This window comes from Anas acuta, chromosome 1 (genome assembly GCF_963932015.1).
Source record: "Anas acuta chromosome 1, bAnaAcu1.1, whole genome shotgun sequence".
NCBI classification, from domain to species: Eukaryota; Metazoa; Chordata; class Aves; order Anseriformes; family Anatidae; genus Anas; species Anas acuta.
The window spans coordinates 97,853,341-97,879,164 of NC_088979.1; the positions used below are offsets into that span (position 1 = coordinate 97,853,341).

General features: G+C 38.5%; 1 protein-coding gene across 1 annotated transcript in view; it reads left to right on the plus strand.

Annotated features, from left to right (window-relative positions):
• The window catches only part of ADAMTS5 (ADAM metallopeptidase with thrombospondin type 1 motif 5), a 47,333-nt gene that overhangs the window by 3,051 nt on the left and 18,458 nt on the right, over window positions 1-25,824 (plus strand). Inside the window, exons 2-3 of the mRNA XM_068689832.1 lie at window positions 9,642-9,774; window positions 24,747-24,914. Coding sequence (XP_068545933.1) covers window positions 9,642-9,774; window positions 24,747-24,914 — 301 coding nt within the window. The remainder of the gene's footprint in view (window positions 1-9,641; window positions 9,775-24,746; window positions 24,915-25,824) is intronic.

Below are 25,824 nucleotides of genomic sequence, written 5' to 3' on the forward strand. Positions count from 1 at the left end.
TTAGAAACTCTCAAGGTGGCAGACTGTCAATCCTAACATTAATTATTTAACTTCGTTGGATTAACCTAGGATGTGGCTTTAAAGTGCACTTGCTTTACAGGTACTTACCTGTAATTCTTTGGATGGACGTGTTTGCACCAGAGTAAGAGTGTGCTGATCAGTAATCCACTTTCAAAGACTCCAGAATAATGCATCTTTCATTCATAGAGTTACTTCTTTTCGATGTGTGTAGTACATAAACTAAATGTTGCAGTTCCTGTGATCATCTTCCCCTCTTAAGATGCAAATACCGTTTGTGTTGTTGCTTAGGGACATTGCAAGAGAAAAGCACAGGCCTCAGTTTGCCTGGCTTACATTTTAATGCATCTAACAGTGCAATTCACTCTAACTTAATCTGTTTTAATGATTAGTTGCGTGCACAGGGACACTGTTTGGCATTGTATTTCAGTATTTGGCTCAATGAAACTACAGAACTGTAGTTTCTCTCTACATGTTTTCATGGTGTTCTTTGTAGGGAGTCCACGTGATTGTTATATGCTTACAGTCGTAGTGTCAACATGAAGCTATCTGCTCTTCCTGGAATGTAAACATGAAAAGGGTTAAAGAATGAGAAAGGAACAGAGATGTTTCTTGTAGAAAACAGCCACACTTTGAGCTAAAGCGAGATTTTTTCCAGTTTAGCTTTTCAATGAGAGTGGCAGCAATTGGCAGGAGGATCCAACTTTTACAACTATGTTTTGAATGTATGAAGTGCGTTGCTTAGCTACAAGACGCCAAGCCATGGCTGAGTGTTTTGATGGGCTCTGAATACCATCGTGCTAATTTTTGAACATCCAGATGTCTTCCTCTAAATGGCTTGTTTTTGAGGCACAGAGTAAATGTGTGAGGTACATTTTCCATCTTTGTTTACTAACCGAGGCCACCTCGAACTTTGTGTCTCTGCGTCAACAGAATAATATTTGCAAATCGTTTGTCAGTCGAACATGTGTCTTCAGCTGTATGCAACTGTTTATGTGGAGCTAGAACCTGAGTTATGCATGCCTATTGCTGTACAAGTCTCTAATATAATAATTATCTTTATCCTGTATTCACATTGACTTGGGTGTTATTCTGACACCAAAAGAGGCTCACAATTCAGCACCATCACTTCCTCCTCCTCTTCTGTTGTCATTACTTGTTTAAAGATAAATGAATAACCACTGATAGACTAAGAATGCTGGCAGCTCTCCCTTATTATAAAATTAGTACTAGTGGTTCAAATCATTATCATCATCATTCATAATTTAATCTGAATAGTGTTTTAAAGCACTCATGCTGCAGAGCATAATAAATAGTAAATAAACATGAGCGTGAGTTCAGCTTTGTGTGATACAGGTGACTTGTGTTAAAACTATCACATGCTCTATATTGCTATCAGAGGGGGCACAGACGGTGTATCTGTATCCATTAGATGCAGTGAATCCCACATTTACTCTAGAACGACCAGAAAACTAGAGTAACATCTGGTCATTATTATCACCTGTACAGGAGACTGCAAAACTTCAGTGGATGCAGAAATTATCTATTACTCAATATTGCAGAAACTCAGTTGGGTTACACAGTGATTATTTTAAATTCCCCATATCTAATTTTCCCAATCTGTTATTTTGACCCAGTATGGCCTGTATCAAGCACAATGGGGGTCTGACTTCTCAGTACTGAAATGTAACAGAAAGGTAGTAATTTTCTGATAATTCCTGTGAGAGCTCTCATTAGGGCCATATGGCCTTAGCAACCTTAGAGAATACATGGATCCCCTGCTGTTCAACTACCTCGTGGCTGAGTCCTTGGCAGAAGCTGTAAATCCATAGCGCACATGGATCCTCAGAGCATCCTCCACAGAATACAGAGATGCAAGGGTTCAATCATCTGGTGGCCAGGTGAGTCCTCCACTCTGTGTGACAGTAGAGAAGTGGCTGCGTGGTGAGAAGGAAGAAGAGCTTGTAAACCCCTGTTCCCCTAGAGATTAGCTCACTTTGTTCTCCGTGTCAGTGAAGTCAACAGCAAATTTTGTCTGGTTTGGACTCCTTTATTGCCAATGGTTCTCTGAAGCTGGAAACAGGTTATCTTCAGTCTTCAGGTTCTTATCAATGCAGAAAATACATGCCAGATTATTCGTCACAGTACAAAAACATTAGTTGTGACTTGCAAACTGCGCTTGAACTCCAACTGTTCTTTTCTGAGTTCCAGCCTGCTCTGTAATTATCCTCTAGAATTCTTCCAATCTATTTCATTAGTGACTCTTAGTTAAATTTCAAGTGAACTATTGAGTGCCCTTGGACAAAATCCAGTTCTCTTCCTTTCCTTTTCCCCCCAACTCTGAATCATGTGAAAATTAAAACACATATTTCTCACAGTAGATACAGGCAACAAGAAAGAATACTTTCCTAAGTGCTTGCTAGTATCATCTGTGACAGTGCCATCAAGCCTGGCGCTAACATAAAGTTCATACTAGAGCCAAAGGCCACTGTCCTGCCTTTTTCCACACAGTAATTACATGAGTAACTGTGTGTGTGATTTAGTTTAACTGTCAATCTGACAGTGCTGTTGAAGTTTAACAGCAAGCTTTGGATTATCTCAACTCAATAGATAATAATTTCATTGAGTGGAGCACATGCTTTCTTTGGCTCTGGTTCTTTTTTTATTTTTTCTTTTCTGTATTATCATCCCCTCACAATTATTATCCTGTAAACAGGTCACCATACCAATTGTTAATAGAACATATTTCACTAATTATTATTTTCATTACTTTGAGGAAATTATAATGTGATATCAATCAGTTTTGTAGGTTTTTCACCAGTTTTGTTGCAAATCTAAAACATTTAGATACTGTCCCAGGGAAAAATAAGATGGGCCATTTTATTTGTGTGGGAGAAGCAGTATGATTCGCACTAATCACAGAAATTGTGTAGAGTTTCTGCACAAAAGATTTATGGGATAGGAAAGCTAAATCAAATACTGGTCACCTTTTTTGCAACTGAAATTGTGTTTGCCTTTTCCCTCCCCGTGCAAAGTGCAAAAGCTTTCTGTGCATTTTGTCAATATTTTAAAATAATCTGTGCTTTACATAATCCCACTGCATTTTCCTTAAATCCTGTAGGAATAAAAGTAGTTTTGTTACTTTGTCCATTCAGAGCACAAAGGCTTAGTCCAATTTAGACCCTTTCTAATACTTCATTGCGGGGTGTCCTGGGATGGCAAAGAAAGAGTAAGAACACATCTAAATTACCAGTCCGATCAGGAGGTCCCAACAGGACATCACAAATACCTTGGATTTTTTTGAATTTCTCCTCACTTAGAATTCAGAAAGACTACTCAGTATTCAAATACCCCAAACTTATTCCTGACGTAGTAACCTGAAAGGAAGATGACTTCAGTTTTTAAGTTTCCCTACTGAAGGGAAATATATGATTTTCAGTTTGTAAGTATGGCAGGTATAGCCACTCCTGTTTTCCCCAAAAGTTAACCAGGCTTCATTCTTTCCACTCGAAATGTAGCAGGTGAGGACAAAGCAGTGTCTCAGTGGGTCTGTCTGGAGCAGGTCTGACTGCTTCATAGCGATTGCCAGGCCTGCTCCCTTGTGCCCCTACCTGGACATCCCCATCAGCCAGACCCACCAGTTTCTTAGGAGGACTTCTCACAGCAAGCTTTCTCCAGAACAGTGTTGAACCATTTGGGCTTGTAAAGTCTCTCTTTCTAAGTGTCATAGTATCAGTTGAAGGGTAAAATAGACCATTCCCTAATTACTTTGTTTACCAGTTAGCCCTTGTTTCCAGTGTACCATTAGTGGTCTGTCAATTTCAGTCTTGCACTCCTTTTGCCTTCCAGACATCATGCTCTCCTGGGGTGATACTGGTAATCCTTTCTGTTTGGATAAGCCTTAGTCTTTCTACCTTCTTTTTATTCACACTTGTCTCCAAAGGTGCTGTTCCCGGTTGCTGCAAGGTTAATAAACTTTCACCCACTTTCCAGGGTTGAGCGCAGGAGGACGGATCTGCGGGTCCCGAGTGTGGAGCGACCCCACCCTCCTTTTATAGGCCTGCGGTGAGAACACTTGTGCAGGAAGTTGGAAAGTCGTGTTTAATTCCTTCCTCTGCCTGAGGGATTTTAGGTCTGTATCGCCCACCTCCCAGGAGAGGTCCTTAACCAGTAGGTTGTAAGCTGTTCCAGGTGTTAAGGAAACTTTCCACCCCTCTAACCAAAGCTATGTCACCGTTTAGTAAGTAATTCAAGATACATGTGGTGGGAAGGAGAGAAATCATGACCTGAAGCTGCCGATTGGAGTGAACTGCTTTGAGCAAGAAGGCCTGTGTTCCCAAAGCATAGGGAAGACTGTTTCTGCAATTTACTGAAGGGCTGTTGAATGTAAATTACAGAAGTAGTCTGAGGAACAGGGACCAAAAATGAGGTCCCTCAATCAAGTGCTGGAAGCACTAACTGCAGTCTGGGCTATGGAAACCTTTGGCACGTGGGCTGCAACAGGAGGATCCCCGACTCCCCACACGCACAGACGCATGCATGACTTCATTGCAGACCATAGTCTGGTGGTTAGGGCATTTTTCTAAGAAACATGCTTCTAAGTGTCCTCATCCCTCAGAGGAATTTGAAGCTGAGTCTTTTGGGGCAAAGTCTTTAATTGCTGGGCCATCATAATGAAAGCAGAAAAACAAGCAAGCAAACACAGAGATATAAAAGCTTTTAGCTGTGATTTAAAAGAAGGTGATGTGGAACTGTGTCCAATAATCCCATCTCATAGATACAGTCTGAGAGCATCTGTAGGCTGGGTTTCCCATAAAGGACTAAAGTATAACCTAAGTGCTAAGCTGCTCAGGACTGTAAAACTGTGGTACTTTGGGGCCCATAAGGTCACAAGCTACAAGCCCCATGAAGGATAGGGAACAAATATCAGGAGACACATGAGCTAGTTTTGTTCTTCTGCACTTACATTCCACCAAACTGTTTGTGTTGGTGCTTAAATACTGTTTTGGATCCAGTCCACAGTCTCTGGTCTAATATCAGGTTCCACTAAACAGTTTATTCTCATTTTTAAGGCTACTGCACAAATGAAAGAATTTCAGGTGTAATAAATGAGCTGTTTCAGCAGGGAGCCACGACAGTTATCTTCATTCACAACAATGCCACGTATACTTGGCTAACAGCCAGCTGTTCTTGATGTACTTACAAATGCCAAGAAAACCTGGCCTCTAATAGGCTGTCTAATTAACTGCTAGTCTTATGATGTACAGCTCATTTTTCCTAAGTCATTTGTTTGCCAAAGCTTAAGGCTTAACATCTATTGTCTCTCATGCAGCAAATGCATTTCCTATTCACCCCTCTATTTTGAAACTACTGTAATCTAGATCAAAAGCCAGACTGCATTCCTTCTTTAGAAATATCAAGAAACACTTATTCTTAGAAGTTTCTGCTGCAGTTTGGAGGCAATTAAATGAGTATTCAAATCTTAATAAGCAACCAACTCTTTAAATGGAAGCTACACACCATGGTGAAATAATTGTTCAAAACTGATCTTAAGCATCATGTGACTCCCTGCTGTCCTAGTGCTTTAGCTGGAGTTTGAAAAATTAAAGAGATGCACATGGATTTTTTTAGATTACATCATTATATCAGGGCCTGTTTTTGAGAAACTGTTTCAAAGGGAAATGAGAACTTTTAATCTCCCAGAAGCTACTTTAGAAGAGTCTGAGACTGCTTTCCAAAACTGTCCAGGAAAACTAAAAATGCAGATATTGATGCTGTTAACAGATCATCTGTGGTGTCAAGGAGGTGTAAGTCAAAAGAAAGTTTGCCATAAAGATCTAAATGAGTGAAAGTGTAAACAGGTGTGATTTTCCATAAGAAAAAATTGTGCTATTGGGAAAGAGTATGTAACTGGGGAATGAGGAGTTTAGAAAGAAAAGACCCAATAGTCAAATTTTCAGAATATTTGTCTCAGAAGTGCCACTTGATAGCCTTTAATTGTCTGTGTAGTATGTACCATGGGATGTTATGAGAAGAAATGTAAAGTTCAAATCATACAGAGGCAAGAGAAATAAAGAGTAAATGAGATTGTGAGTTGATACCAGAGTGGAGCCAAGTCCTGGATAATCTGCCTGATTATTGACAATGTCAGCATTAGTTTAAAAAATTCGTCTTGTGCAATCACTGAGGACTGACATCTGCAATGAAAACCAGAAGGCTCTGTGCATGTTCTCTGTTCAGAGCTTAGTCACACACTGCTCTGCTAGCAGATGGGCAACCTGTAGACATCCCTCCAATAAAAACTTCATGCAAAGAAGCTAACACCAGAAAATATTTCCTGTCCCTGTTTCCAAGACCCTTTATGACGTTGCTTCACCACTGCCCAGCTGGAATTCAGTAGCTGGCTGCAGGACTACCCACACCGTCTTGCCCAGTATGCTGGGGGAGCAGTCCAGATGTGGTCACTTAGCTGCCTGAAGGACATGCAATTTTATTCAATCAGTCCACCACTTTCTGTGCACAGTGAAGTTGTTCTCCTCTCTTCTCCCTTATGGGATCTCTGGTCCCACACCACCACCTTCCTGCTGTCTGAGGACAACCGTTTTTCAGCTGCCCGTGGGATGTTGCAGGAGCTAGGTAGTAGGTGGAATATTCTGGGAGTGACCATTAACTGATAAAGTCCATCAAGAAATTCACTTTATCTGGTCTGAAGTTCAATTATATCTAAAGAAAGGGTAAAACCTGCTTTGTTATGTCTAGACGACTATTACACAAATGAGCTTGAAAGTTACGAGTAGGATGTTGAGATGCTTGAATATGTTTCATACTCTGGGAAGTTATGGAAAAACAACACTTTGATGAAGTGACTGGACATGCAATATAGTGTAATGTCAGTAACACATAACATATGAAAAGTAACTGAACATTGTTATTTCCTTCTGTGGTTGCATATGTGCAAAGCTATTTTTTTGATGTCTTAAGAAGGTGGCACTATACAAACCCATGCATAGTGTTGGAAATTTTTAGAGTAGTGTTACTAACCAGCCAAAAGTCAGAATAGATGCTTATGATTAACAGCCCTGGCATAACTTTCCAGAATCCACAGATCCCATCAGAAGTAACTCCAAGAAAGTTTCTGAGATTGCCTATTTGGAAAGACTGCATTATATTAATTATACTCATGTGGTCTAATCCAGATAATCACTGTGAGGTCTGGTTGTGTCTGCTAGTATAGCTCCATAGCCATATCACTGGCTTAGTTTCTTCTTGTATACAAATGGAAATAAATCATGCACTGGCATGAGCCATATGTGTGCTGATATGGTTGTACCATACTGGGAGTAGTCCTAATGTAAGCAATAAAGAGTAATAAAGACACCCTAGGTACAACAGAAGAGCAAATGACAGAATCTGCATGTAGAAACAAGGCTCGAATTAATGTATTTTACACCATTCTTGGCACACTCGACATGAGAGTAGTTCAGACCTCCTCTAGTAAGTTGCTTTCTGTCTGATTTATGTGCTTTTTGGTGTTTGCGTAAGAATTTCAGTTCAACTACTTGTGTGGATTCAGTTAAAATTGAACTACTATAAAGGTATCCTACTTCCTATACAGCTTATACTCATTCATTTAGACCAATTATATCACCATGAAAAGGTATTTATACTGGTACGATGCCCGTGTGTTTTTCTGAGTTTTGTTACCTGAACTATGCTGCTGTAGGTAAACCACTTAAAATCGCCTTACATAAAATGTACCCTTAGGTTGACAGGGCCAGGTTCAGCGTGATGCATAGAGGGCTAAATTGATACGAACCTAAGCAAAACTAACATGAATTTAAGTATTGCATCTTCCTTGTTGAATATGCCCCAGATCATAGACAGTATACTTAAATGACCTCAATCAGGGCCTCTCCAACCTTGGTCCAGAAATGCTGTAAATGATAATATTTGCCCAAATAAAACTTGAAAAACTGTATTTCTTTTAGAGTCCTTGAAAACATGCACCCTTATTCTGTATCTTCCCATAACCAGTGCAGATCCAGAAGCAAAATCTGGGGATCTAATTGAATGTCCAAGTTAGAGAGGACTCAGACATAAATAAAATTCCCTGCATTGCTGCAGAGAGGCGGTTTTACTTAAGCCATGGATTATACCTGTGAAAATTTGGGAATTGAAATGTTTTTGAACTTTATTCCTTCTCTTCCGGTAAGACTGTTTTGGTAATTGGTATGTTGGCATTTAAATTCTGACATTAAGTAGCACCCAGAGTGCACTTACAAAAAAGAGTTCCCAGATACCCAGACAGTTGGAAGCAGGAAAAACTGATCAGAAATTCTTGTTCCTTATATCTAATATTTCATCTAATTTGAGCTTGACTTTTTTTTTTTTTTTGTAAAGACATATTGCCTCAAATTATCTGTTAACTCAGTGTTTTCTTTGATTTCAGTGGGACTTGAATGTGTTTTCAAACTCGCATACATTTGGTACTGCTATAATCAGTGAATATTGTTGACCTGGAGCCTCATACAGGATATCTGTAGATGGATTAATTGTGAAAGGTTTCATTAAAGAAATTCTTTAGAAAAGGAGATCTAAAGGGAAGAAGAGAGTCTTAAAAATGAAGGGGAAAAAAGTACTCTTTGATCATTTTGATAATAACATTTGATAGTACTGTAATGCCTTGAAAATGACATTTTCATTCAACCACAATGAAAAATCTGGGAGTGCTCCAAATGCCATGGTACCTACTTTTCCTTCTCAATCAAAAAACCGTATGTACATCTGTCCATTCAAACTGATATTCTTTCATCTGCTTCAGCAGCAGTACTGAAAAGTTATTACTGACAATTAAAACGCTGTATGTCTGACCAAAGCTGCCTCTTTCAGTAGTAGTGCTATCCTGGAATGGAAAGAAAAAAACTAGTGCTACCTGCATGGTTTCTGGAGACACCCCATATCTGCAAATAGAAAGTACATGACTTAGCCATTGAGCTAGTAGGACTAGGAATCAAGGAATACACTCTGTCCTGTCGCTGACTTTTTAAGCAACCCTTGAGAATTGCTTAAATACTTGGTATATTGGGTAATACATTATTAATCATTGTACTACTTGACAGATGTGACATGAGGTTTAATATATAACAATCTCATTTCTTTAGGTACAAGTATAAGACTTGCCTTTTGAAAAGGAGGGCAAACTGTAGCTCAAGAACTGATTAGGAATATGAAACTTGCTCTCAGGGTTTGGGTTCACCTTCTGTAAATAAAGACAATATTTCTTCTATTTTTATTGTCAGTGGAGAAATGTTGCTGTGTCATGTGTTTTGTGTATCCAGCTCAATGGAAGTTTGAGCATCTGTATGCACTGCAGAAATACAAATGTAAATAACAATAATTAATTATAGATCATATCCAAACCCCATTAAAGGCAATGAAAATTCTCCCATTGACTTTAGCAGGGTTTGGATTGGATCATCATGCTTTTAAACTGCATTGAGATCTATAGGTGAAAACTTCTTTTGCTGGTTCTGCTGTTTGCAAAAGACTGGTGACTTTAGCCTGTTCTTACCTATGGGTGTAAAAATTTATTTTAATGACTCTTTTTTTTCCTTCCTGGGCAGGATTTATGTGGGCATCATTCATGTGATACTCTGGGAATGGCAGACGTTGGGACCATATGCTCTCCTGAGCGCAGCTGTGCAGTGATTGAAGATGACGGCCTCCATGCAGCTTTTACAGTGGCTCACGAAATTGGTATGTAGTGCCTTTTCTGTTCGCTTGCCAAATCAAACACTTGTAACAGCTGCATTAGTAACCAAAATACTTTGCAATTAATTCCAGATTTCCCCTGGTCCAGATACTCGCTTGGGGATTAAGGCTGTATACATATGCACTTCAGGGTTAACTAATAAGGGATCAGAAGGCAAGTGAAGGCGCACAGTAGGTGTTTCCTTTCTGACAGTGTCGTTTTTAAGCAGTAGTCAGAGTGAAAATTCAAAGGCTGCTGCTACTGTCCAAAAATGTCAATACATATCCCTCCTGAGAAGGTGTTTGGCTTATTGGCTTATCTGGTATAATTCATATTCATTTAGTGTATACACAGTGGAAAGTAACACACCTTTTTGAACTACTTGCATGCTCTGTTGTTATGAAACTTTTTCTTGGGAAGGTGTACTGCCTGCAGACAAGGCTTTAGTGGGAAACAGCAAAATGCTAATATTTTTCTAATGGTATTGAAATTCCACCTTTATGGTAAAATGTGGTACTAATCTAAATCCTGAAATAAGTGAAATAGTATTTAGGTGCTAAAGATTTGTTTAAAAAACTTCTTAACTTCATTTCAGTCTCCACTTCAGTGTACAGCAATTTAATGTAGCAACCTTACTTGTATCCTTCAAAAGATCTAAGACAGAATTAGTGACAGAAGAAATTTTGTATTCTGGCATGATACATTCCTTGAGGGAGACTGCTGCCATCTTGCTTATTTTTAATTTACTAATGTTTCGTGACCTGTGTTCACTAGAAATACATTTGGTATGTGGGCTATTCATTTTGGTGAGTGAACAGCAATTTAAAAGTGGAGAACTTTTTTTTTTTTTTTTTAACATTCTTGGAAGGAAATAACAAGGAAAGGAGAACTTTGAGAGAGCCAAATTCTGAATTGCCTTGTACCTCTTGCCAAACCAAAGTAAAGTTTGCTTTGGGAGTATCATTGCAATAGTTCAATTTTCAAATAGCTAGCAGGTAGAGCCTAAGAGTTCTGTGTTTGCTATATACCTGGCTCAGAAAACAGAGGTCACCAAGTATGAAAAATCAGCTTGCATGGTAGTATCCAGGCCCTTCAATGATTAGTGATACTAACACTACAGCTTACAGTGCCTCAAAGAATTGAGGTCAGAAGCTGGAGAGGGATCATGTGTTGCATGAAAGCATAAAATCTTACAGCACAATGAGTCCCCAGACTAGATACTTTATTTCAATAAACAAGATGGTTTGGTAATAAAAGAAAAGCTCTCTGAAATTGCTAGTTTAGAGCATTTTGAGATAAGTACGGCAATACATCAAAGACAGCTGAACAACAGGTGAGTTTAGTGGCATCAAACCTGGATGCCATAAAGCTGACAACTCATCATGAATCTGGACTAGAACTGGGACAAAAAGATAGCTTGTCTCACTTAGGCTATCATGCAGAGTCCAGTCTGATAGAGGGACGGCTTGTATCTTCTGACATCCAAAAATGATAATTACTGATGACAGTTTGTAGGCATTGTCGTGGTTGTATGAAGGACCCTTTGGGGATGCTGGTGTTGGTATATACCTGTTTTGTGAAGTCATGGGCAATGTGTCTGAACTGTCATTTTATCAACAGATATATGTGCAAATAGATTAGAAATGAAAAGCATAGATCAGTCAAGATAGGGATGAACAGAAAATACGCATATTATTACTTTGAATTCCACTCAAAGAAAATGTAAACACAAGTGAATTATTTTTAGTAATCTAGAGGCACATTTTTGAAAAAGAGCCATTTTCATACCTTGGAAGTTTATAGGAATCCATAAAAAGCTATAATTTTCAATGTAAAAAAGGCATGAATTGAAACAGTTGGATAAATAAGTACCCTAATGGACAAAAAAACTCTAGTTTGAGGTTGTTTAAAATAACATCCTTTTTTTTTCTCCTTACCATAAAATTTGAAGAAAGGAGGGGTGTCAAATCACAGAATGACCTTTGTGTGTGTGGCCTCAAGTGGGAGATGTTCCGAAGAAAACACAGCTAAAATTGCTTGAGTACTTACATTAAATTAAAGGTCAAAATAGGATGAAAAATTGAAGCATGGCACAGATACTCTTTAGTTAAGCACTTTGAGGAAAACCTTACTTTATTTTATTTGGAGACCAGATTTCTTCCTCCAATCCAGAAGTCTTAAAGTTCCCCCTTGTCCTGGGGGTAGAGTGTAGTTTTAATTTTACGGCAGCTTAGTTATTCGGTGTAGTTCACTTTGCAGGGTAGGAGATGCCCTGCAAGACAGAGGAGATTCTCAGGGCTCGAAGCATAAGCTGCTCCTTTTTGTCAATATGAAGAGTGAGGTGAGCTGCTAGGCATACTGGAGTCACTATCTGCAGCTTTTAAATAACCCTGCCAAGTGTGCATCTGTAGTAGATACAGCATCATTAGTATGGACTTGTTCCGAAGAAAGGCTGGGTGTCCTTACTTTGACTTCAAGGTGACCTGAGTGCTCCTGTTTCCTCTCTGAAGGATCCAAGAGCATTTTTGAGGATTGTGTTCTTTCCTTGGAAGGCAACCAAAGTAAATGGAACTGCAGCTCAACCAAACAGGACAATGCACAGCCCAAGGACTCAGGTTGGATACATGCACAGGAAGACAAAAAGCAGCCTGCTGTGGAGTAAAGCATGCTGCTTGAGTTGCCAGAGTTTCTACCACATTATGCATTAAATGTTTATTTTATTCCTTTTAGAAAAAATTAGTTGGATTTTGACTGGTAGTTTTTGAGGGGGAGAATATGAATGAGCAGAATCAACAGGCAAGATCTGTAAAGAGCTGTAAACAAAAGCACAGAAAGAAATAGATACAACCAAATTCTTAGTATGCTGGTTAGATGACAAGATGTGAAGACCTGTCTATAAAGATTGACAAAGCATCTAGGACCCAAATCTTGTCCTAGTTGCATGTAGCAAAATCAGGAATAATTTCTGTACAGTGTCAAGTGCATAAAATGAGGAAAATACAACAACAAAAACAACAAAAACAGTACTAACAAGGATATCTTGTAGCTTTGAAAGTGATAATATAGTCTCTCCTCAGAATGAAGAGTATAAGTGCTTACATCATAAATGTTATTTTAAAATCATAGCCTGTCAAGACATTCAGCCACTAGTGGTAAATCCATATGCAGTTATTTTCTCACAGCAGACTCATTGTTATCAGTGTAGACAGTAGTAGCTTTGCTGCCACAAAAACAGCCTTTTGGATTCTTTCTTGAAATCATGAGTTCAACTCCATGTTGCGGCACAGAGATGTCTTATGTGACTTTAAGCAACTTCTTCATGGTATTCCTCCATAGCCCTGCACTCCATAGCTTCTGCTCAGAACTGTCTTAGGCACAGCATATAGATATTCTCCAAGTCTTTGTTGTCATCAGACTATGGACTATAAAAAGAAAAAAAATGATGCTTTGTTATTTCATGTACTTCCCTGCATCACAGAAACATCTGGAGGGAAGTGTTAAAGAACCCATGATTACCCATGATCTCAACATTTATTTAACATATTTTCATAGGTCAGTGCTGGCATATTGCTAATTCATATATCCTTTATTAAAATAACTGTCAGGAAACAAAAAGAACTGATTTTAATTTTTACTCTAATACTCTAGCCTTTTGATAGGAGATTTTGTTGTTTTTATGATGCTGAATTATAAACCAGCCTATGCATCCCCTAAAGATCTGTAATATAACATCTTCTAAAGATACAATCAACACATTTCAAGTTACGTTTAGTGTCTCTCTTGCATAATGACAATTCTTTGTTTAGTAGCCTGGTGTTGTGTTTCGTCATGAAGTAGCTTTCAGAAGGCTCTGATGACTTCAGCACTTCCTATGCTGGAGTCGTTAATGCTTCAGTGCAAACAATCCACCAGCCTGAAGGGTGTATCATCTGCAAAAACAAAATAAGAAGAGTTCAGGAGAAAAGAACTGGAGCTACTGCCCATCTTATCAATTGGTAATTGAGATACCGAAATTTGGTGACTGCCAAAATCACAAACTAAGTCTTAAGGAAAGCCAAGGATTAAATTTGCCTCTTGGGTTTCAATCTACTCCTTAAACACAAAAGCATCCTTTCTGCAGTCTTTAAGCAGGCAAGGCTCCAGTTTAGCTCAGTGAAAATTACATGAGTTTAATAACTTAAATTACATGCATCTTTATTCTTTCCATCAATCTTCAAGATTATTTTTTTTAAGAGGGGATACAGAGAAAGCTCTGCCTTCTTGTCCATTTGACCTTTTGCAAAGTTCCTATTTCTCTGTTATATAATTGTGCTGGCATGCTATTACTCCTTGTATCCTCCTGAGTAATATGGTTTACTGATCTTCTTTCCAAGTATTTTATTTTTAGATTATAGCTTAAAAAATTCTACATGGAACTAATTAAACCTCTGTTCATTAATTTTCTTTATCTTTAACATGTGACTTTTGAGATAGAAAGACTAAAGGGGAGGCATAAAAGCAGTCTTCAAATATATCTAATAATAGTTGCAAAAATTTGCATAATAAATCATTCTCCATGTCCACCTGGGACAGCACAAGGGGTAATGGCCTTTGCATTGCAGCAGGGGAGCTTTTCTTTAAGCGTTAGCCAAAGTCATCTAACCATACAGACAGTTCAGCACAGGAACGAATTGCCTTGGGAGGTTGTGAAATCTCCATCAGTGGAGGCTCACAGGAGTCAGCTGGCCAAACAGCCGTGGCTTAGGATGCTGATCCTACCTCATGGCAGAGGGATGGACAAGATGACTTTTCAAGGTCTCCTCTCAGCCTCATTTTTTTTGTTGATGTTATTCCAGCCTCCTCTCCAGCTGTGTTACATAGTTGAACACCTAAAATCAAGGACCTATACAGAAACTAAAACTAGAGAACAACATTTTTAATGGCAAATCTTTTTCCGTATGCCACCATTCTGTGGCACGTACCATCACTGAAGACAGCAATGACATGAATGCAGTCAACAAAGTGTAGTGATTTTATTAAAGAGCACAATTTTATGTAAGGAAACCATTTCAGAAGTGAGGTATCACTCCTGAAGTGAACTGAGGCAGTTCACTGAAATACATCAAAAATACCATTATACAGAGTTCTGAGTGGGGTTGAAAGTATTTCTTCAGGGCCTGAGCCTGAAGTAGAGTTGTAGAAAGAGGGCCATGTATACCACATCTAACCTATGTAAACTTTAGAAAAAAACTATATGACTCTGACCCTTCTGCAGGAGAAACTGAAACCAAGAACAATATGTATGATGTTTAAGTAGTAGTCTTGCTTTTGATGTACATAGGAGAACCAAAAATACTCTAATTCCATGTTTTACCACGTGTGGTCATTTTATATGCACTCAACATAATTAAATACAGAGTCATCTTTTCTTTGCCACTACTGAACATTTAGCCCTTTGATTTCAAGGCTGTCAAGATAAAGCAGATAACAGAAAGCTTCAGACTTGACAGGTACAAATCTTTTGTAGCCTTTCATTTCAAGGGGGATACATTGCCAAGGGCACAGAATCTTAGAGGAACATGAAAAGATGGTGAAGGATATTTGACTTTCATATTATATTTCTTTCATGACAGACAAAGTTTAGGCAAATATCCAGGTAATGATAATTAGACAGAGTTGCTTTCTTAAAACAACAAAAAAGGGAGTGTGAGAGAGAGAGTGTAGAGTCATCCAAATCTACTCTGATGACATACATCAGGAGTATTATTTGATTCCTTCTCTTTGAACCTTTTTCAAGGTTCTATTTTAAATTCTATTAGCAGAAGCACTTGATTTAGGCCCTCATCAACATATCCCCTTTGCTTATGAGAGAAGATGGACAGTCAAAACTTCATGAGAGGTGAAGAGTAGGGCAGAAACTTTAAACCATGTTTCAAAACACAAGCATCTGATGTACAAAAGGGTGCTGGTTAAAATTTTTGACTAAAAGTTCCTCATTTGTCCTATAACAGTGTGGTTAACTTCAGTTAAATGCAATACATAATTGTTCCACCTGCAGCACACATGGTGATTAAATCTAGCATTTTTAGTGAAGCTGAGCCAGTTTGTAATGGCCTTTGTGTGGATAATTGGAGATAGGGAAGGAGGAAATTGGTATGATATGGAAAAAATGAGTCCCCAGGTACTGAATATGCTTGAGCCTTTCTTTATCTACCACGTACTGCTGAGTCTGACTAGATTAGAGATCTTTGCCTTTCCACCAACTGTGAAGCAATTCTGAAGAGAAGCGAGGGGGTTGAGGGCAAAATTCTCTACCAGAGACTTCGGGAAGCAACTCAGACACAGCAGCAGCATTGCCTGAGTTTTCAGAGGTTTTCTGGTGTTATGTTGATCATTGAATATGTGTAACCTCATGAAGAATTGGATTAAGCAGTGCCATGCTTTGAGAAGCTGCCGGGGATTCTGAAATATCATAACATGAAGCAAAATAGATAGAGTGAAGTATCAGTATCTGTGCAATCATAAGGGAATTGAGAATGAAGCAGGGTTTTGCCTTATGTTTCAGAACAGTCATTATCAATACAAGTTTGCTTTGTCTGTGTATGCCTGAACCCACAGTCTTCCATATTGCAGAATAAAGTAGTAATTGATTTCCTCTTTGGCAGATCACAGAATCACAGAATCACAGAATCTCTAGGTTGGAAGAGACCTCAAGATCATCGAGTCCAACCTCTAACCTAACACTAACAGTACCCACTAAACCATATCCCTAAGTTCTACATCTAAACGTCTTTTGAAGACTTCCAGGGATGGTGACTCCACCACCTCCCTGGGCAGCCCTATCAAGTAGTTTTTTTCAAGTTAGTACTCCAACCATATAGAAGAAGGCAGAATTACCAAAAAAAAAATACAGGCAGCAGGCAATGTAATGTATTCGTTCTTCCACTATCTACTCTCCTGGAGTTCATTCATTTACAATAAGCTACAGCAAATTATATTCCTTGTGAGTTACTCTGAATCGGGAGACATGAAATGGGAATTGCCACATCCCACTTCATTAAAATCTTGACTTCTCTTGTACACGTCCCATAGCATAGCAGATGTAGCATGGACAACATATTTTAATGATAATTTGAGTCTTTGTGGTCACAGTGGTTTCTATTGCCTAGTCTGCATTGCCTGGACAGAATCTTGCCTGCAAATTGTCTGTCTGACTGGGGTTATGTATCTGTGATCTCCCACAGAAGTCTGTTATAACAAGACGTTTCAGTAGAAGTTTGTTTTGTGTAAAGTCTGCAGGACTGGTGTATGAATGTCTGATTGTGGCTTTTTTTATGTCTGCTCCTGAAAAGAAACTGCACTTCAGACTATTGTTTCTTTCAGTCCGAAGAATTCTTTTAAGCCAGAAATATTAAAAACTGCCTCTGGGCTGGGGATTTAAAAGAGAGAGTGATATTTTTTTTCCTTTCATAAGTGATGGATAGCAGTCAAAGAAAAAGAATATTGGAAGGAAAGTTCAAGTATGAAGAAAGGGGAATAGCCAGTTTTACATTCTGTGCATGTTTTTTGTAAGCTTGTGTAATTCAAAACACTGCTGTTTTGTAAAAAAAAAAAAAAATATATTAATTGTTATTGCTTAGGTTCATCATTTGTTACTCAAAATTCCCATGACTACTTCAAAAGGATTTCCATCTATGAGTGACACCACTGTGCAGTTCTTAACGAGGAATCAAGTACTTGTACAAATTGGAAAAACAATGCATGCAGAAAGAAATGGCTTTATTTTAAAAGAGTTGCTGCATGCAATCTGCTATTAGAAAAGGAGGGAGCAAAAGGATTGCGCAGAATGCATGGGGTGGTGATTAGACCAAGGAATGTTGAGCCAGGAGGTTCCTGAATCCTGATCCCAGGAGATACGGTGACTCACTGGGTAACCTTGGGCAAGTCACTTGACCTTCTGTTGTACCTCAGCCATCCCCACTGAAAATTAGGTGAAAGGCATGAGCTCACTAAAAAACACGTGCTTAATCTGCACTGAGCTTTTCTAAGAAAACAAATTACAATGCCTGTAGCATTTTTTAATGTGCTGTGTCACTTTGCATGTGTGCTGTGGTCAAATTCAGTGCAAGAGCAATACTTTGGTATGCTTTTCAGATCAAGCACTAGAGATCTTGGTACGTCCATAAACAAGGGTGTTTCCTCCAAAAGAATGAACCATCATGGTTTACATTTTAGCAAAAGCTGTCCTTTACTTGCCATACATTGGTGCTGCTTTTTGATGTCTGTATTACTATGCTTGAGATATCAATGGAAAATAAATGTGATTATTGTAATTTTTGCACACTATAGACTCAGAGAACCTCTACAGATAGTCTGACAACATATTTAAAAAAAATTTCGGAAATATCCAAACTTCTCTTTTGCTTCCCAGTGTTTCTGGGAAGAAAACAGCTGCTGTATAATGTGCTTTACCACATATCCAGCATAGTTCTGATGTGCTCCTGATTTACCTGCAGAGTTCTTTGCATCCTGATATTTGGCGAGGACAGAAATTTTAGCTGACTTGCCATAAATGCTTCAGCGTATTCCCACCTTATTTCAGGAATATATGGCCCATTCCTACCAGATGCAGGAATTCATTTTTGATCCCACTGGGGTTGTTCCCTGTTGGGCTGTAGTAGGTGTTGGCCTTCAATAGTTGTTTGGGTAAGGAAGCCTGTGCAGTGCAAGGTTCACTATCAGGAATGCAGAAAGTGGAGGTGAACTAGGGTCTGGGGGCTGATGGCTGCTGCTGACTCTCTCATTTCTTGTCTGAGGATCTAAACAGACTGAGCTGTGCCAAGAGTCCCTTGCAGATTACATTCCAAAATATATTAGGGTCCAAAGTCTGCAGGTTGCTTTCATACTGTTCTGACAGTTTACTGATGTAGTCACACCTGCTCTTACCTCAGGGGGAGATGAAAGGCTGTTAGGAAAGGCTGTCAGTCCTTCTAGCTGGTTGGTCTTTTTGCCATTTGGGAAGGGAACAGTTTACAAGAAGACTAGCTCCTCTTCATTTGCATGTAGGGTAAACCCCTGCCTCCTCTCCATCTGTTTCTTTTACCATTTTGTGCATTCCTACAGCATAACTTAACTAAACACCATCCTGCTGGTAAAATTATATTATGTCATTTTCACTCAGTGGGAATTGTCAACACCAGTAAGATGCTTCATTAAGTAGAACACATGAGATGATCTACTAACCCGTTCTCAATCACTCATCATTTTACACAGCTGCTGGGAGCCCTTTTTCTTTTTTGAATAGCCTGGTTTGAAGTTCTCTAAATTTGGCATAATTTTTAAAAGCTTTAATTGTAAAATTTGTGTTCTTTACATCTCTTAGCTTTTGCCCAAAGCTTTCACTGGAATTAATTCATGCTTACATAGAGGATCTCCTGAAGAATCACCTATAACCTTTTCACTTTGGTTCTTATGACAAGAAGCACCCTTACCAGTCAATGCCAGTAACTACCCTAATATCCTGAGCAATATGTGATAATACCAGCATGCTCGTGCATGTGAGTGGGAAAGGAACAGACTTTTCAAGTAGAAAGGGAAGTGTCCCTACCTTAGTTCTTAGATCCAAAAGGATGAAGGGCACTGGTACAGAAGTACTCTGTTGCTGTTACATCTGTACTAAAAAGAGGATACCTTGGAGATCACAGATTGCTGTGATATTTTGAATTTTGATTGTTTCTAATGAGAAGCCAAAACAGTTTTAAGAGTCGTTGGAAGTTTGTCATATATTTTAAACTGTTTTTAGTCTGGCTATAATGCTTTAAAAGGTAGAAGTTAGGATGGAAAAAGGTTTAGGTTGTGATAAGAATTGGGAATTTTAGTTTCATAAAATTCTTTCAAAGTTGCATTCTCAGTGTTTGTAAATATATATACGAAGTTAACAGGCAAATCAATATGGACAGATAGAATTCATATATTTAATGCCATGAACAGATATTACCTTCACTCATGTCATTGATGGCTTATTTAGAAGCTCAAATGCTGACAATCAGAGTTCAATATTTTGGAAATTATTCACAATTTCTTTTCTTATGCTTGTTCAAAGATTTTTTTTTTAATTTTAAAAGTAGTCAGAGACATTTACAAATCCTTTGAGAAGCTTCACAAAAAGCTTAGGTATGCTGTGTCCAGTGTCTAGTTCTCATCATGCATTAGAACAATGGCCTAATTTAATATGACAAAATAGACACTTTTAATGAGGTATGTCCTCAGTTCACCTCATTTATCACCATGAAGTTTAGAAGTTACAGTGCACTCTAATTAAAGGTGAAGCCAGTAGCTTGACACTTTCCAGAAGATGACCCTTTTTCAGTTTCCTGTACTCTTGCCAAAGTATTTAGGCTGAAATGTTCTGTGTTGAATAGTTGTCTAAGAAGCATTTCATCTTATTTATTCTGAACTACAGAGACTGTCCAGCCATTTCCATGAGGGAGATTAATTTGCAACCATGTTATGGGGAAACTTGAAGCCTCTCTGCTCAAAGAGAAGAGCTTGAAATTTGACTATAATGTTGCTCCTTGTTTATGAAGGATATTCTTTTTTGTCCTATACAGAGGAGGAAAAAGGAAAGGAAGGAAACTAATTTCAGTATGCAGTTCAGGAGTTAAATTCTCTGTAGAGACAGTGCATCTCGGAGGTGTTGTAGCTCAGGGCTGTTGAGTCTGGTCAGGGCTTTCCCTCAGCCTCAGCAGGCTGCTCCACTGCTAGGTCCCCAGCACTCCAACATCAGCTGTGCTGATTCCTGCCCAGGGAGAGGTCCGTCCTCATTGTGTTCAACTTACAGAACACAAGAGAGGATGGTTGGGCTGGAGAGAAGAGTAAAGAAGCACAAAAACTACACCATCTTTAGGCCTGGAAGCCAAGAGCAAGCTCAAGCACAACATACTCAGGCGAGGGGCGTTCACATTGGCCAGCTATAGGATTTCATGATTTAATGTGCTGTGACCAGATTGCTCTGACAGCTAGGTAGTCTAAGTTGTTTTGTTTTTTCACAAATCTCATTGCAAAAGGAGCAGGGGCTAAAAACTGTGGGGAAAAAAAAAAAGTTTTCATGTAGGGTTTCTGTCAGTTAGGAATAGAGAAGAATGATTAGGCAAGAAAGGGATTCTTATAGAAGTGAAGTTGTATCTTAAGTAAGAGCATTGCAGTGGTACAAGAGAGTGTTAAGGTTAAGAAACTTGAATTCAGCCCTACAAGGCTCAATACTTCATATCACCGAGTTTGGAGTAGTTCTCAGTGATGGTACAAAGTGTTGAGCACTCTGAAGAATTAGGCTCTCTAATTGCTGTTTCAGATCCAACTATAATTCATATCCTACACCGAACATGCACTCTGTGACATATAGCATTAGTCAGATGTACCTTTTAGAACTGTCCTCCAGCTTTTGTTATTCACACAGAGCTGTTCAGTACCAAGTACAGTGGCTTAAAATGAAACTTCTTTTTCACTAACAGAACCTCATTACTTTGTTTCACAAACATGCTGCAGTGAAGTAATTTCTTGCAGTGTTAAAATTAAAACTATGAGCCATCTTGGGACAATAAATACAAAAGCATTCTTCCTGTGACCTTTAAGCATACAAGTTGCCTCAGAGAAGGTTGCTATAGTGAGACTTAGGTCTAATCAACATGGTATTTTCATTTTTGTTGGGCTTATATTGTGCAAATATTTCTGTTTAATTGGTTGGAAATATATGCATATTCAACTGGACATATTCAAGTAAATCACAAGAAACTGGCTGAAACTCCTGAACAACTCAGCAAAACAGTGTATATGCAGACCTGATTGAAGTGTGGAACCACACTGTATATACAGGAGTACCTCAACAAAAGTTAGTGGATGGGTCTAAAGCCCTCTCTAGTAAATGTTTGCTTATGTTTGCAGAATACTGGTGTAACTTGCTACAAAACGTTACATAATGTCAGCAGAAAATTGTTTTAGTTATATTACTACTAGATATTTGTTGAGATTCATTAACATGTCAGCTGTGCTTGTTGTTCTTCTCAGACATGCAGTGTGACCTGGTGCCATTCACTGCATTAGCATGAATACAAGCATAGTGATAACATCTTATATAAAGGCAGCCAAAACCAACACCATCTTCATATTTCCTGAAGATATTCATTGTCAGCATATTAAGACTTTGGCAAAGTTGGAGGTAGCCCTCATTGGCACAGTAACTGCTGATTCATTGAATGCTTAGCCTGTGACACCCAGAGAATTTGTTTAAAGTTAGGAGTGATGCACTGATTATTTGGTTATTTGTCAGAGAAATGTGTCTGTTTGAAATAATAGTCCTACTAGTGAATTATTTTGCTCAACGCCAGCTTTTGGCTTAAATAAAACAAAGATGTCATATCTTCAGAGCAAGTATTTTGATAATGTTATATCAGATTGAAATTTGGCATGTACCTTCTGACGTTCAGCCTGTTTGACAGTGCAAAATAAAAGTAGCATTATCTGGCCCGTATATAATAAGCATCACCAGAGGAAAGTGTTTTTACCTATAAGAAAATAATAGTCCTGAATCTAGCATATGAAACACAGGAATAATTAGATGTGCCTTTGGTGTAAAAGTTTGAATCACTTTGTTCCTGTGGGAATGTATTTGTGAACGCAACAGTGCAGCATGGCAATAGCAAATAGCAGCAAGGAAAGGGGTATTAATTATTTGACTCTTATCACCATTAACCCAGGTAGCTTGAATAAATTCTTGATAGCTTGTATAATATTACAGGGCCTTTTCTTCAAATAGTAGCTATAGCTGAATGATGTTGGTTAATTGGTGGTTGGACCAGATGATCTTGAAGGTCTATTCCAACCCTAATGAATCTGTGATTCTATGATAATGTGTGCACATCAGGGGAAGAGAGGAAAAAAATAAATGCTCTCTTCATTCTTCTTCTCCCCTCCAGTGCAGATTTAGTAGCTGTGGATGTAAGACTGTCTGTTCTTTGTCATCACTGGTTCAACTGAAATGACAGATCAAGGGCCTCTTGTCACATCTGTTGTAGCTACATCCTTAGGTCAGGAACCCAGCATCACTGGGAGTAAAGCTGCCAGAAACCATGATTTCTGGTCTTCTGCAGCCTTATCATATATTTCTGATCAGATAGCTATTTTCCTAATCTCAAGTATGGCTAGACAGTGAGTTTTGCCTCCATCTCTTTCCTCTTGGCTTCTCCCCAAAAGCAGATGATAACAATATAGCAGAAAATTTATATAAAACAAATAGATATTTGCTGTTACTCTGCTTTTTCCAGACTGTATTGTACGCATCGTAATTCTTATTACTGTTGTCATGGCTATCAGAGTATGATATTCTGCCGTTCTATTTTTGCCACTTTTAATCTAGGGCACAGCAGTTATACCAAAACATAAAATTATGTCACATTTATTCCTCTGCAGTGGCTGTGATGGGCTGGTGGTCTTTGCCTTTATCATTAAAGCCCTCTTGGTCAAACCCTGGATGTCCAACAAACCATCTCCTGGGCTGTGAATGTTAAGTTCAGGCCTGAGCTCCCTACAGCTTTGGTACCCATTCAGTCTTCTACCTCTTGGATAGTAAATTGACAACGAGATAATCCATTGTGGGCATGGAAATGTTAAACAGGATATTTACAGAGGGAACAAAGTGGGTTGCCTGCAATCTGTTATTGTTGCCCAAAGGCTAGAGAAGGTAGGGATCTTTGAACTACAGTGAAAGTTGCTGCCACGTTTATAGGAAATCATCTATCACTGGAATGAACTCTACCTACCATATTCAAAAATCCTATTCAGGATTTTTGCAAGTTACATCATGTGCTGCTCTGTGTTCACGTTGTTTTGTGTTCTGTGAATAAATACCCAATACCATATACATTTAAAAATAAAGCTAAAACCCTAACTAAAACAATACTAAAAAGCACCCTCCCACAAAATAAGGCACAATACATGGAAGAGGCTATTGGAAAACATTATTCCAGTTGCTTGATATATTGTAGAGGGTAGAAACATAGAATCATTTAGTTTGGAAAAGATCTCTAAAGGAGGGTGACTCAACGTTTTCCCTCGGCAACCCCTTCCAATGCCTTACAACCCTTACAGTGAACATTTTTTTCATAATATCTAACCTAAACCTCCCCTGGTGCAACTTGAGGCCATTTCCTCTAGTTCTATCATTTGTTGCATGGGAGAAGAGTCTGCTTCCACCCTGCTACAATCTCCTTTGAGGTAGTTGGAGAGAGATAAGGTCTCCCCTAGGCCTCCTTATCTGTAGGCTAAATAGTCCCATTTCCATCAACTGTTCCTCATAAGACTTGTTCTCTAGCCTCTTCACCAGCTTTGCTGCCCTTTTCGGGACATGCCCCAGCACCTCGATGCTGAGTACAGAGGGACAATCACTTCTTTAGTCCTGCAGGCCATGTTATACAATGCAGGATGCTGTTAGCCTTCTGGCCACCTGAGCACACATCTGGCTCACATTCATCCAGGTGCTCACTCTTCATTGAGGAGTGCAGTATAAGAATTCACATACAGTTTGCTTAGTTACTCCATAAATAAAAATCATTGTGTTCATTTAGAAAAATCGTGTAACACCTTCCTAAGAAGTCACAGAAGTTCTTTGTAGAGTGAAGTATCAGTCTTTCTTGCAGCAGATGATTTGGTAAACATTGAAAACTAAATTCATGGCTAATATAAAAAAGTACAGTTCACCGTAGTCTTCATCAGATCTAAATCAACACAATTTGATGGCATGTAAGCTGCGGGCATTTCTATATGTAATGGTATGAACTGTTACACCTTTTTTGGTTTTGAGCAGATACCAGATTTCAAGCTTTTGGCTGCTGTTGGAAATTTGAGAAAAAATAATGCATTTCATTTTACTTTGACTGTGAGCTCCAGCTGGTAAACTCTGCTATGGATAATTGTTTCATTTTATATATTTGTTTCATTTCTACAGGCCACTTGCTTGGTCTCTCCCATGATGACTCCAAATTTTGTGAGGAAAACTTTGGCTCCATGGAAGATAAGCGCCTAATGTCCTCCATTCTGACTAGCATTGATGCTTCCAAACCCTGGTCCAAATGCACTTCAGCAACTATAACAGAGTTTTTTGATGATGGTCATGGTATGTATCTTTTGCTTCACACACTTTGCATCGGTTACATGTCAGTTTTTGCTGCAATCCATTTTTGCAATAAGAACATTTTATGCCAGATTTTTCTTTCCTTGCTCATCTTTAGAACTATCTTGGAAGTGCTTGCAAAACAACGCGAAAGTCTAAAAGACTGTCAGGGTCTCACCCCGACTTTGCATGGTTCAAATGCACAAGAAAAGAACAGAGTTGATGGAGTGTGTGCTGGCAGTAATTTGTTTTGAAACAGAGTGTTTTGTTTTTTTCTTTTTTAAACATGAAATTAGACTTTTCTTCCCTAAAATATCTAAAATATATTTTTTTCTAAAAATTTAAAATATAATCTAAAATATAATATAGTCTAAAAATATAATTATGCCACAGATAGGAGTTCAGAGAGTGTTTTAAACAGAGGACACAAGCAAATTCCTCTTCCTCACAGCAACTGAGGTTACTATGATCTACATAGCATTGGACTATATGAGCAATGATAGATACGAGGAAAGGGTATATGTTCTTCTTACCATTTACAGCATTTATTATTACAATATTTATTATGTTTATGTAAAGGAGCCATAAGCAAGTATTAAGACTCTTCTATGCTGTACATGAGAAAAGTCTGCTTCTGCCCCAGCAGCTTACCCTCCAAGTCTTAGAAGTAATATTCTTTAAACATGTCATTTACCCTTTGGAGAATAAGTACAAAACTTTCATTTTTTCCACCAAGTAGTAATAATAGTCTGCACTCTTAAATGAATTTTAAAGTCTGCATTGTGCTTCCAAAGCAACTGCAGTTCTTAAACCATTCAAATTCCAAAAAGCTGAGATAAAAATGACATAACTGAATGAATGGATCAAGTTGTTATGGTAACTGAAATACTTATGGATAAAAAGTATGGTAAGT